Below are 13,540 nucleotides of genomic sequence, written 5' to 3' on the forward strand. Positions count from 1 at the left end.
TGTGTAGTGAAAGAAGTTTGCCTCATTAGCGCCAAATACATAAACCTCACAAATCTATTTAGGAAGTTTTGTAATTTGGTTGTGATAGCAGGGCAAATATATAGTGTTATTTTTACCCTGTATAAGGGGAAGATTAACCCACATGTTTTAGGAGAGGCTAAATAGATTAATCCTTTCACTAAATTGGATTGGACCTATTTAGGAAGTGTTATAATTAGGTTGTGATAGCAGGGTAAATATATATCGTTGTCCTTGCACCAAATAAGGGAAAGATTACCCCCTATGTTTTAGGAGAGGTCAAATAGATTAATCCTTTCACTAAATCGAAATTCATTTAAAGGTCCCACTCATGCTGCCAAAACAGCTCTGATTGTCGAGGCATGAACTCTACAAGATCTTTGAACATGTATTGTGGTATTTGTCACCAATACATTAGCAGCAGATCTTTAAGTCCTGTAAGTTGTAAGGTGGGGCCTCCATGAATCACTTCTTTTTTTACCTAGTACATCCCACAGATGCTCAATCGGATTAAGATCTGGGGAATTCGGAGTGTACGTGGTCTGCAATAATCTCAAGGTAGGTGGTACATGTCAAATTAATATTCACATGAATGCAAGGTTTCCCAGCAGAATATTGCCCCTACTGGCCTTCCTTCTTCCCATAGTGCATCCTGCTGCCATCTCTTGCCCAGGAACAAGGAGAAGAAGGTTTCCTGGTCTGATAACTCATGTTTTATTTGAGATCAGGTGGATGGTGCCTGTGCGCCGATGGCGTTCCTCCATGGTCGTCTGCTGTGCCATTATGGCTCTTTGTTGTGCCCGAAGGTGATGCATCGAATCTTGGAGCTCAGCTAGGTGGGTTTGTATGTCCGTGATGTGTTTTTCATTTGCGTGCACCCTGTTTGTGGTGGCTGTGATGTCTTTTTTGATGGGGGCCAGTTCTGCCGCGAGGATTTTGTGGAAGTCCGATAATAGGATTTTCAGATCATGCCTGGATGTTGGGGTCATGTCTGCTGGAGGGTCGAGTTGGGGTCGTGGCCCTATTTGGGTTTCTAGGGTTGTTTCTGCCTCCGGTTGGTCCGTGTGATGGTAGTGAGTCGCCGGACGTGGTGTGTCCGCGGGAGTAGTTTTAGTCGGAGCAGGCCTTTGAAGCATGGCCCCTATGTCCCGGTTTTGTTCTGCGGTTTGTGGCCGCTGTGAACGGCGGCCCATGGCTGGCGTATGTGCAGATTGGTCTGGCCTCTGGGAGGAGGCTTCGTCCGCGCTTGTCGCGCTCCGTAGCCGCTGAGTATTTTCTCCAGGTCTGGGAGTGTTAGCGTGGGGTAGGCCACAACTTTCCGTCTCCGCTTCGGCTGGGTGGAAGCCGCGAAGAAGGGCATCTATCGGCTTGGGAGGAGGTAGGGAGTCCAGCTGGAGGCTGGTGGAAGCTGGATTGGCTGAGGGTAGTGTGATTTTCAGCAGATTGTGCCAGTTGACAGTGGAGCTTGTCGGAATGGCGTCCGTTTAGCTCGCTGGTCAAGCTCCGCCCCCTAGTTTTGCTGTTTTGATGGTGTGATTTTGCAGGCTGTAACTGATCTCTAGCCACCATTCAGTCTGGGCGTAATATAGCCCAAGAGCATATCACAATAATTTCAAAACACTGTTCTGACTTCAATTAAACCAGATGCAAATATAATTGTTATGTCTGCTGACTTTGGATGAGTGCATAATTTTAGTCTCTTTTCTTGCAGTTTTAATTTCTAGAAAACAATAAATCTCTCCAGCAGTGCAGAGATTGTTCAATGAAATCACAATCAAGAGAAAACGTGCTGGCATTTTCAGCTCTATCACTATAATATTATATTATGGATTATTCATGGATTATTACTTTTTCCATGGAAGGTCCATTAACGGAGTAGGTCATATTTTTGTTTTTGTTCATGGGCTGAAATAGTATTTCAGATTGTTACTGATTGAGGGGCAGTCTCGGTTTGTTTGTATTGTTCTATTATTTACACATATTCTATTTTTATTCAGTGAAGATTTGTACGTGTAAGCATGTCCCTACGGCTTCAGGTATCCAAGCACAAAGGACATCATGGAGTGATGACGTTACTCTGGACAAAGAAGTAATGCGGAGGTTAGTGTGTTTTATACTTATCTTCACTGCACTTCTCATCCCACTGAGTGCTTGAATAGTGCTTATTGAGAAACAGAGAAGGGACAATTCTGTTGAAATGCACACATTCCTTAACTCCTTATGTACCAAGGCTTTTTTGTGATGCAACGCATTTGTGACCAAGGCCCTATTGGAACTTTTGCCATGTGTTCATTGTACTACAATTTCCCCCTTTCTACTTAAGTGCACCCATAAATATTATTTATCCTTTTGGTCAAGGAGAAATTGTGCCTTCTTTTGATACAATATATGTATACATATCCCTATATAAAATATGAATAACATTTTCAAAATGGGAACAATTTTAAAAAATAAACATTTTTTTCTCAGTTTTACATTTTATAATTACTACACACCAAGTGCAAATTACGAAATCTAACTCAAAACAGATTCACCAATTAGTCCTAATTTTTAAAATGCCCAATATGTCTATGATTTCAATTAATTTTTACAAGTTATAAAACAAATACTGCAAGGAGTTAATTACAGTTTTACAGCTACAGCTTTGCAAAATATTAACTAAACCTAGATCAGTGAGACATGTGTGGTCTGAGAATGTTGTATTTTGCGAACATTCACAGACCACATGTGTCTCACTACTGCAAACACCCCATATATGTATTCTGCTACTGTTCTCAAGTACAGTGATACCCTACATGTATACCTTTTACCCTAATCTTGCCCCTAATCCTACCCCTAATCCTACCCCGAATATTGTCCCTAATTCAACTCTTAAGCAAATCCCTAATCCAATCTATGATCCTACCCATAATCTAAACTATAATCTTACCAATAACACCCTTTTCCTACTCCTAATCCAATCTATAATTTAACCCATAATCCAACATCTAATCCTACCCAAAATCCAATACATAATCTAACCCATAATCCTAGTCTGTGAGCCCTCTGTCTGGTGTGATTGCAGCATGAGAGGGTGAGCTCTGGATCAGCGCATGTGTAGTAGCGCCATTAAAATATCGTGCCCATTACTGCGCAATGGTACCACACAGCTGGTGCTTGCGCCTGTGCATTTGCACCGTGAAAAAAACCATACCTCACTATTGCGCATGTGCACCACTGACATAATAGAGGCACGCCCCCCCGCAGGCCGCATGCACTTTCAACGCAGTCAAGCACCACTACAGTGTACTGGGAGAACCCACTACCCCATTCATGATGGGGCGCCCCACACAGCAAACCCGACCTACAGCTGAATCGGATTACTTCCGGTGCAGCAGCGTCATCGGAATTGACAGACGTAGGGAATTTTCTCAAGGTGGGGTTTTTGATAGAACACCGGCACACTGAGGGCCTGAGGCTATGCATGGCGCACTGTTTCAGTGTCTCTGCAGAGTGCTAGTGCCATTTGTGTAGCATGAGCATGTCTAATGATGCACTTGTGCTACACTTTTTGGAGACCGTTCCCTGGTGCCCCCAAAAGAGGGACAACAGGGAAAAAAGCTGGGATGGATGGACAGGACCTGAAAATCGTGACTGTCCCTCAGAAATCTGGACTTGTGGGGCATGTTGATACAGTGCTGAAGCCCAGGGGCGTACCTAGAGCATTTGGCACCCGGGGCGGATCCATTGCTTGGCACCACCCCCCCCCCCCCCCTCAAAAGAACCTGTAAAAAAATGTAAATGTTTTCTTTTTTTTTTACAATTTGTAAACTTTGCAAAAACGCTGTCAGCCCTTCCTACAAAACCCTTGTCCTGCCCCGTCCCCTCCTACAAAACCCTTGTTCTGCCTCTTCTACAAATCCTGTACTGCCCCCCCATCTACAAAACCCCTGCAACTCCCTTCCACAAATCCCCTGCTTTTCCCCCCTTATGAACACTCCTGTCCAAATACAAAACCCCTGCCCCTTCTACAAAATCCCTGCAGCCCCACACACACATTTACAGGCAAGCAGTCACTCACACAGTTACAGGCAGACAGTCACACACAGTTACAGGCAGACAGTCACACGCACACAGGCAGACAGTCACATATACTTGACACACACACACACACACGGTCACAGGCAGACAGTCTCACACACACACACACACACACACACACACACACAGTTAAAGGCAGCAGCAGACAGTCACATGCACACAGTCACAGACAGATAGTCATAGGCGTGCGCAGCCCATTGCATAACACATGCTGCTTAATATATATATGTATATATATATATATATAAATATATATATATATATATATATATATACACACATATACATACACACATACATATACATACACACACACTACTGTGTGTGTGTGTAGGTGCTGTGTGTGGGCGCTGTGTGTATGAAGGCGCTGGGTGTGTAGGCACGTTGTGTGTGTGTAGGCACTGTGTGTGCAGGCAGTGTGTGTGTAAGGGTGCTGTGTGTGTTTGTTTGTGAGGGTGGTGTGTGTGTGTAAGGGTGCTGTGTGTGTGAGGGCACTGTGTGTGTGTGAGGGTGCTGTTAGTGTGTGTGTATGTGTAAGGGTGCTGTTAGTGTGAGGGTGCTGTGTGTGTATGTGTGAGGGTGCTGTGTGTGTGTGTATGTGTGTGGGTGCTGTTTGTGTGTATTGTGTGGAGGTGTGGGGGCCGTTTAGTTAATATCCCCCCTCCCTTCTTACCTTATGTAGGGAGGGGGGGCCGTACTGCTGCCATCCCTGGTGGTCCACTCCATGTATGTCCTATAAAGGGTTAATACGTGTGTTAGGGGTTCATAAGTAAACCCCTTTCTGTCTCAGAGATTTTGCCTTTAGCTGAAAGCATCAAGGTGAGTTGCGAATGTTGACAGGGTAGGTGATCATACACTTGAATTGCTATTGCAGAGGTACTAGAGGTACTATGTACAGATAACTTGTTTTGGTTCAGCTCAGCTCTGTCTACTGGTAGGCAATATGTTTTTTTTTTTGCATCAAATGCCCAAAATAAAATAGCTAAATAAACATAAATATACACAGTAGAAACTCCCATACCAGGTTCCATGATTCTCAGAGAGCAGCTAGTAGGCCTGAAAGTAAAGGGCCAATATATGTGCATTATCAGAAATATTTACCTGATAAAAAGTGATGAAGCCATTACATTTTAATAGGAATAATGTAATATTTTAAACTTTTTTTGGAAACTTTTTTTTTTTTTAATGCACTTTTATGAAGCTGCCACTAGCACAGAAACTGTTAATTTTTGGCAGCCAGTTTTGTATGAGTAAAGAGGAGGAAACATCCTGCTCAGTGACATATGAGGTGGATGAAGGCAGTGCTTTTCCAGGGTGTGTCAGGCCATAGAGGGAGGCTCTCTGTTTCCTCTACTGCTGCTTCTAATCCTCCATAGCTTTTTTGTCAGCCCGAGGTGATCAGCAGCCTCTCGTTTTGCCTGTTAAAGAGTTCATTGTCTAATTATAAAGCTATGTAAGTATATGCACATAAAATCTGCTTTCAGCTGGCTTTCTATACAGAAAAAAAAGTTTGTCTAAACTCTACTTTTATTTAAGCAAATGTGTGATCACTATTTTTTTGCTTTTTAATGTTTGCATAGGTGCAGCATATTGATGCACCAATATACAGGTGATTTTACCTGAAAAACCTGTTTTGCTAAAAAAATATATTTGTATTGTGTGCATTGTTGTGGAATCTGTTGGTCTTGGGTTATAATTGTGCAATGTGTTAAACATATAGCTTTAGTATACTATTTCATAAATAGGTGGATGGCATTCATTTGAAGAACAGAAAAAAGTTTAATTTGTTTTAGCTGGAATCAAGAAATGGGTTCTATGTTCAGATCAGTGTTTGAGCTGGGTTAATTTAGTCATTACCTGTGTCCATAGATTTAAGTGGGAAGGTTGCCAAGTTGCCAGAGTTAAAATGATTTTGTTGGCCATATAATCCGGCCCCAGGTGTTTGGATCACCTGTAACTAATATATAAATGACTACATGATGCTCAGAGATGAATGGTATTCATTCATTCATTCAGACTTACAACTACAGGAAATATAGTTATCTGCAATGATTGTGTTTTCATTTATTTACAATCATGAAATAGTTGCAGTGTATCAATTGTAGAATTCACATGCAGTGAGTGCTTTTATGTATGTATGTGTGTGTGTGTGTAATATACATACAGTAGATTTATATTGTGGGGGTTTAATAACGGAGCTTACCTTTTTTGTTATATAATATGTCAGATGGCCTATATTTTGCAATTGGTTTGTCGTCGCTTCATCAGAGATTCTAGATAAACTAAAGAACCAGAATGTATTAAGCCACCACTTCTCTATGTGTTGTGTATTTATGATAAGAGGTTACACATTTCTGTAATTTTATGTGTGCTCCACTCTGCAGCTAAAATCTGTATCAGGACCATATGTCTAAGGGGTCAAACTCCCATAAAACAAAATCTGATACAGTAATCTGCCTCTGTTAATCAATTGTAATGGTGAGTTAGTGTTCTCTATTGTATGTGCCAAGTACTCAGTATGGAGGTCTCCCCATCATCTACATGCATTCGACCTTTAAAGTGGAACTGTCACCATCTGGGGACTTTGCATAATTTTATAAGACCTCAGACGGTGCCACCACCACTGGGGGCCCAGGGCCAGAGAGGGCAGGCAAAGGGGAGTTTTAATATCCTGAACCTGGAAATCATTAAAATTACACGGACATCATTATCATCTTCCTGAAAGTCGTCTTACAGAATTAGGATTATTTATTTTGTCCAAATTAGGATGACATTCATTGGTTGAGTATGTCAGCAATATGCCAAGCAAACTGCTGAGGTGCAAGTGCCTGGGAGTCTCAGTTTCTGTAAAAAAGTTCCTCACCTGGGGCATGCTGACGACGTCATAACCACTGACGTCGACACCAACTCATATTGGGCTTTATTGTATAGCAACCACATATACACACACCCACAGTTTTGGTGGAACCAGGAGTGCGTAAAGGACTTGACACGAGTAGCCAACCCCCCAATAATTTTGGGCTCAGATGTCCACTTTACACCAAGTCCCAACCTGCACTTGCATACCAATCTGAAATGGATTTATATATTTCAAAGAGTAAGATTTCAATTTATTTTAGTGAATGAGTAGATCAAAATGTTTGTTTAAAATGAATTGTGTATTATAAATGTACAGGTGCTTGTGACGGTTGCCCCAGGCTAGCTGAGGGTTGGACCATCGAAGGATGCTCTTAGCGCTTACCAAGGACCATCCGCACCGCACCGGACACCATAAGCACTGTAGACCCCACGAACTGCCGCAGTTTGGTTGGGGTCTCGCCGTCTATTAACCCACCCTAGACCTACGACAAGGCTCCAGTGTGTGAACCTCTCTTCCTTTAGAGAGCGAAGCAGGAACAGCTCTTACAAGAGCTCAGCGAAGCTAAGGGTGTATACAGAGTATAGCAATCCCTGTAGTGATTATAGCTGTCCCCTCCAAACAAGAGACGAGGCTGCGAGTTGAGGGTGAAGTAGAACTGAAGGTTTAATGGAACAGCTGCTTCTTTTATACAGTATTTCCCCACAAGGTTACCGCCCATGTGGACCTTGAAACTCACAATCCAATAAAAACAGAGTTTTTTACGCTTGAACACTCCCAGTTACTGTACACAAACCCTCCCCTCTGCCTGTGATACAATTAACAAAGTCAATGGACTAACTTAATAACACACATTTTTACCCAAAGTACAGAAACACCCCAAAACTCCAACATATCCCCTGGATAGCCCTGATCTGGGTGAACAACATATAAAAAATCACCCAGATCAGAGCAGGGGTTCAAAAGTTTTAGGGAAGTTTCTTTTGACCGACCGCAAGCGTGGTTTTTATGCCCAAAATAGTTCCACAGATTTAGGCTGTGCGGCCGGTCTATTTCCAATACTAAGTTCCGTTGGAATGCACGAACGGCCCCGTTCGTGAAAATAACCAATGTTAAAGTGGCGTTTGAATTGTTGAACGCTGTTCGACTCCAATCGAAGGTCCAGAGAAGGTAAAGTTCAGCTGTGTTCGTGCCGTCGCTTGTCCGATTTTGAGTTCCATGAACTTGACGACAAAACACAGCTGAAAGCGTTCGACTAAACAAGATGGCCGCCGCCACGTGTTCGACTATACAAATGGCAAATACCCAGCCGTTGTCAATTAGCTGCGATTAACCACAGCTTCTGGGGGGTAAACAAGCAGCACACTCCACTTGCGGGTGGTCCGGCTGTTTGACAGTTTGTTCATTAAACACCATTTACCAAACCACATAGGAAAAAGGCACGAACAAGCATTTTCACAGTCTTGGGGCAAAGTTTTAGATTTAGCCCATAGTCCTGGGGCAAGAGGCTGGCAATCAGGCCCCTCCAAAAGCCAGTGGCGAAGTGTAGTTCGTCACAGTGCTAATTATACATTTCTAGAAACATAGCATGTGACGGCAGATAAGAGCCATTTGTCTCATCTAGTCTGCCCAATTTTCTTGATACTTGCTTTAGTCTCATATCTAGTATAAGCTTATGCCTATCTCATAAATGTATTAAATCCCTCACTGGGTTACTTCTACCACTTCAGTTGGAAGGCTATTCGATTCTATAAACCTTTGCCCCTCTAATTTCAAACTATGTCCTCTTTTAGTGTTTTTTCTTATTTTAAATATACTCTCTTTACTGTGTTTATTCCCTTTTTATATATGTATAAAGTTTCTATCATATCCCCCCGTCTTGTCTTTCCTCCAAGCTATACATGTTAAGATCCTTTAACCTTTCCTGGCAAGTTTTACTCTGCAATCCATGACCAGGTTTGTATCCCTTCTACATATATGTATCTCCTCACGCTATGCATGGATTAACCTTTATATATATATATATATATATATATATATATTAACCTCTTAAGGACACATGACATGTCATGATTCCCTTTTATTCCAGAAGTTTGGTCCTTAAGTGGTTAAACTAAGTCTACACATTACTTCTGCCTATATTTATGTTAAAATGCCAAACTGCCTACATTGAACTGTAATTTTAAATAGCTTGTGTGACCATATACTGTATTTCATTGGGTTGAGTGTGAAGAGCGCTTCATAGAGTTGACATGTTTGTGACTCTGGTTCATGTTAGGTTACACCTATAGCTTCATGTTGCACTTCAGGACAAAACTAATTTATTCTATCAGGAACTGCACCTGTTAAGGTTTGAGTTTCCTAGGAGATATAACAGGTATCAGCCTCAGTATTTTCAACAGCGTTTTCCTGTTTATAACTGGCAAAGTACTAAAACATATATTTAGAAATATTTTAACCGGATAAATGATGATAATGTCAGTGACGGTCATTGTTTCTATAAACAGAGTACTTGGCAGCTTTTAACATTGTGTTTATTCACTGAACTGAGGAACAATTTCCCAATGACCTGCTATTCCGCCTTGGCTATTTTTGCCTAAAATGAGCTATTCTCTTTTAAAATTTTCCACAAGTGCTGTTTTTAGTGAAGTGTACCATCAGTGTCATTTGCAGTCACAAAACTAATACACTGATCTGTTGCAAAACTATGTAGAAGCTCATTGGCTTGGAATATTCAGCTGATGCTCTCAGCCAATGAGCCATTTTGCACGACTGGGCTTAGCTCAGGGGAACTAACAGAATGTAGAGGCTTCTGGCTCTATGTGGCACAGGTGAGCATGCAAGGTATGTGGTCAAACAACATAAATCTGACATCAGTAAGACCTCCAAAATGGAGGTTATGACCTACACTGTGGTACCAGCTTAGCCCTAATAACCTTGCCTGTATATTTTATCTTGCAGCTCTTTTTGTAACTACGCTACAATGGCATACAAACCAAAGGTGAGTTCAGTTTATTTCAAAATATTATATTGTTAAATACAATGTCTTATTTATGTCTCTGTCACTTACTGAATCAAGGATTGTGTAGAATTGATTATCCATTTAGTCCGAGAATAAGATAAAATCAGTTTGGATCCAATTTGAAAATGTAAATTCCTGGTTTGAGTAAACCCTCTTGGTGTTTGTTCTTGTATTTTTTTTTGTTTGTTTTTGCGTGTGTGTGTGTGCATGTGTTGCCACAGCATCACAAAATCCTTATAATCAAAACAAGAAGAAAACACTATCGACGTGTACACTTCAAATTCCCACCCCCCCTCTTCTTTCCAAACATTTTCCTTCTGTAATGAAATCGCCCAAAATGAGAGAGAGCATGATCCAACTATAGCACTGTCTGACTCGCTAGTCATATGAGGAGGGGAACGGCCTTCTCTCTTTCTCAGCTTCCTCTTTCTTTCAGTAACTCCTTCAGTCTCTGTAAAAAGAGAGGGCTTGAATAATCAAGAAACTATATATGGATTTTATTGGGATATTATGCAATACTTTAGCTGCCGTCTCTTCTAATACTGTAATTTTGCATGCGCAAACTGGCTTATCTTCATAGTTTTGATTTGTTATTCAAATAGGTGCTTTTAGAAAAAGTGCAATTTAACATGTATATTTATTGGGGGGGGGGGGGGGACACTTCATTTATAATGTATATCGATTTTATTTAATAATTCTCTCCCATACCTTTTCTTTTCCTCTTTGTTAAAGTGCCATGTTGAGAGACCCTGAATTGGTTTGTCATATTCTGACCCATGGTCACTTTACCTTACTCCAGCGCATTCTTAGAGCAATGATGTCACTCAACATCTCCCTGCATACACTTAACAGCAAGGCAGTATAATCCGTGCTCTTTAATGTATCTATTTTCAATTGCCAGCAAAATGCAAGTCTGTTGCCTTTTTGACATTTGTAGGAACTGTATTCTCACTTTCACTCAATTGTATGTTTGGCAGTTTTATATGTTATTTTGAAAGCTGCGAGCCTGTCATCTTTGGGTACAATTTGAGTGCTCCTTTACAATATTCCGAAAATGTCAAATAAGCAACAGATTAAAGTTGCATTGAGAAGACTGCCTTGCCATGAAGTGCATGCAGGATCATTTGTGTTGACTTTGTCACTCTGTGAAAGCACTATATCGGGGCAAGATTGAATGACATTAAAGTAATTGCCATAATTAAAACAAATTTAAAGAAATGGTTATTTGTTTTTTTTTTTCTTTTAAACTCCCTTTCCTCATAAAATATTTATTCTGCATTATTACTTTCATTATGTATTTCTCAGTGATTTCCAAATTTAATATTTAACCAGGCAGAGATGTTTCTTAATCTGTTCTGTGCAAACATTACACATTCTCGAATTGTCTTTGACAAGGCCTTAATGCAAGTGTCTGATCGCCAGTACTGCTACTGTGTGCTATAGTGGTAATGGTGCATGCACTGGCACTCCCCCTGTGTAAGTAGTCAAACTATTTGCTAACAATTTGATTTGTTACCTGAGGTATACCAGGTGTGTTTCCCTGCCTCTTGTCTTCCTGTATGGAGAGATGGAAGTTTCTATTAGGAGTCCTGTTAACTCTCCTGGCCTAAGGGGAAAAAAACAACATTTTTGGTGGGGTATGCAAATGAATCCAAATGTGAACGAGATTGGGCTGATTAATTTTAATATGCTTTGAAAACACTGTAACAAGCATCCCACAAAGTAATAAATATTGAGTTGATGGATATACCAATTACTTTAAACTCCTAATATTCAGTCATGTTTTTCATGCCTCATTAATTGAAACTCACCTAATAGAAAAGGCTCAGTATAAGGCTCAACATACATTTTTAAAAGATTTATTTATTTATTTATTTTTTATTCTTTATTTTTCACTGTGCATAACATGGTAGCCTACTGTGCCACAATAGCAGTTGCAGGCATGAACAGGTAAGTATATACATTGTTATGACTTTTGAGATCACAGCACATTTTATGAGTCTAAGTAGTAGGTAAGTCTAGCATGAGTATGGTAGTTGTAACAAAAGGTGTCGGGCTGAAACTTCTGGAGTTCTGTAAACATGGGTGCTAAGTGGCTTGGTGAGCCTGATGGTTTTGGCAGAACAGGGTGGCTTATGTTGAGTGAGCCCTTCTAGTAGCATGGGTTAGTAAGGTAGGCTGCTGCGCTAGTCAGCTGTATTGAATGGGGTTTTAGGTACAGCCTCTGAGTCCCTGTCTATGTTGTGTGGAGTGGGGTCGGGCCGGACTGTTGAGCGAGTGGGAGTGTGTAGGATGTGTTGCAGGCTGAAGGTCTAGAGTGAGCCGGAATGTATGTGTCTTCGCGGGCCTGCCTCGGAGAAGATGCGTGAATAAGAAAGAGGTTGCTAGGATTCTCCGAAGTGGATATTTGGAAATATGGGTGGCCCGGGTAGTAAGGGTTTGTACAGCAGGTGTCCCTGTTCGCCGTGTGTGTATGGAGTCATATGAACCCCTAACCAAGAGGGTTGTTGGGGGGGAAGAGGGGAGCGATGAATCCATTGGTGTGGGCTTGAGTGGATTGCTATTACCGGTCTAATGTGTGGGTTCACCTTGGGCTGTTACACCCAAGTGTAAGGGTGGCAATCTGTGTTCCACCTGTCCGTGGGCCATCTGGAGTATGTTGGGGATCGACCGTGAGCGAACTAAATCAACTAATGAACTTTAGGAACAGTGTGGCAAAACATTTACGTAGGGGCCTTTAGTGATTCAAGTCACTGAGTTCCATTCCCCAGCATGATATTCGAAACGTCCCAGGAGTGACCGGGTCGGGGCCTCAGGTTCTTTGATGGCATATCTGCCAGGCCGTGGGAAGCCAGGAACATTGTTGCCTCTTCCGGTGCCACAGCTCTGTAGGTTTTATCCTCCACGATTGCCGTTAGAGCCCTTGGGGTAGACCAGCAATACGCGATGCCTGCTTCTTGCAGACTCCATGTGATAGGCCGCATGGCTTGCCTCCATTGCAGGGTGGAGCGGGTGAGATCTTTATAGGTCAGGTGGTGTGTTTCGAAGTGGAACGGTGTTTTATTCCGTAGTGCCTGTTGGAACCTTTGTTTATCAGCTCGAGGCGATTTTGCTATGCGGTAGACGCCGTCCAGCACAACTGATTTTGCAGTTTTTACGAGCAGTACTGAAGCCAGCAGGCGTCTAATGAGGTGGGGTAGCTCCTCCGATGCCACTGTGTCCAGCACGCCCCGTATTTTCAAGTTTTTCTCCCGGCCTTTGTTTTCGAGGGAGTCTAACCTTAGGTTTGTGTTGCTGTGCGCGGCTTGTAACTTGTGCACAGTCTCCTCCAGGGCGAGAGGCCTCATTTGAGGTCTGTTACGTCTTCTTCCGTGACCCTTACCTGCTCAGTGATGGCCTGTACCTCTTCTTTCACCAGAGCTATGTCTGCTGTTGTTGAGTGGATTATGATACTTGGCTTTTTGATACGTTCATAGAGGTCAGATATATCCTGCTTGGTCGAGGGATCGGAGGGTTGTGTGTCTGCCGGTTCTCTGAGGCGGCGGGAGAGCGCGGCTAGGCCC

At 42.1% G+C, this 13,540-nt stretch overlaps 1 protein-coding gene across 1 annotated transcript in view; it reads left to right on the top strand.

Annotated features, from left to right (window-relative positions):
• Positions 1-5,420: 5,420 nt before the first annotated feature.
• Positions 5,421-13,540, top strand: part of ANXA5 (annexin A5) — a 29,951-nt gene continuing 21,831 nt past the window's right edge. Inside the window, exons 1-2 of the mRNA XM_063460037.1 lie at positions 5,421-5,551; positions 9,917-9,948. Of these exons, the coding sequence (XP_063316107.1) occupies positions 9,939-9,948 (10 nt within the window). The 5' untranslated portion in view covers positions 5,421-5,551; positions 9,917-9,938. The remainder of the gene's footprint in view (positions 5,552-9,916; positions 9,949-13,540) is intronic.

Source organism: Pelobates fuscus, chromosome 6 (genome assembly GCF_036172605.1).
Source record: "Pelobates fuscus isolate aPelFus1 chromosome 6, aPelFus1.pri, whole genome shotgun sequence".
In the NCBI taxonomy this organism is placed as follows: domain Eukaryota; kingdom Metazoa; phylum Chordata; class Amphibia; order Anura; family Pelobatidae; genus Pelobates; species Pelobates fuscus.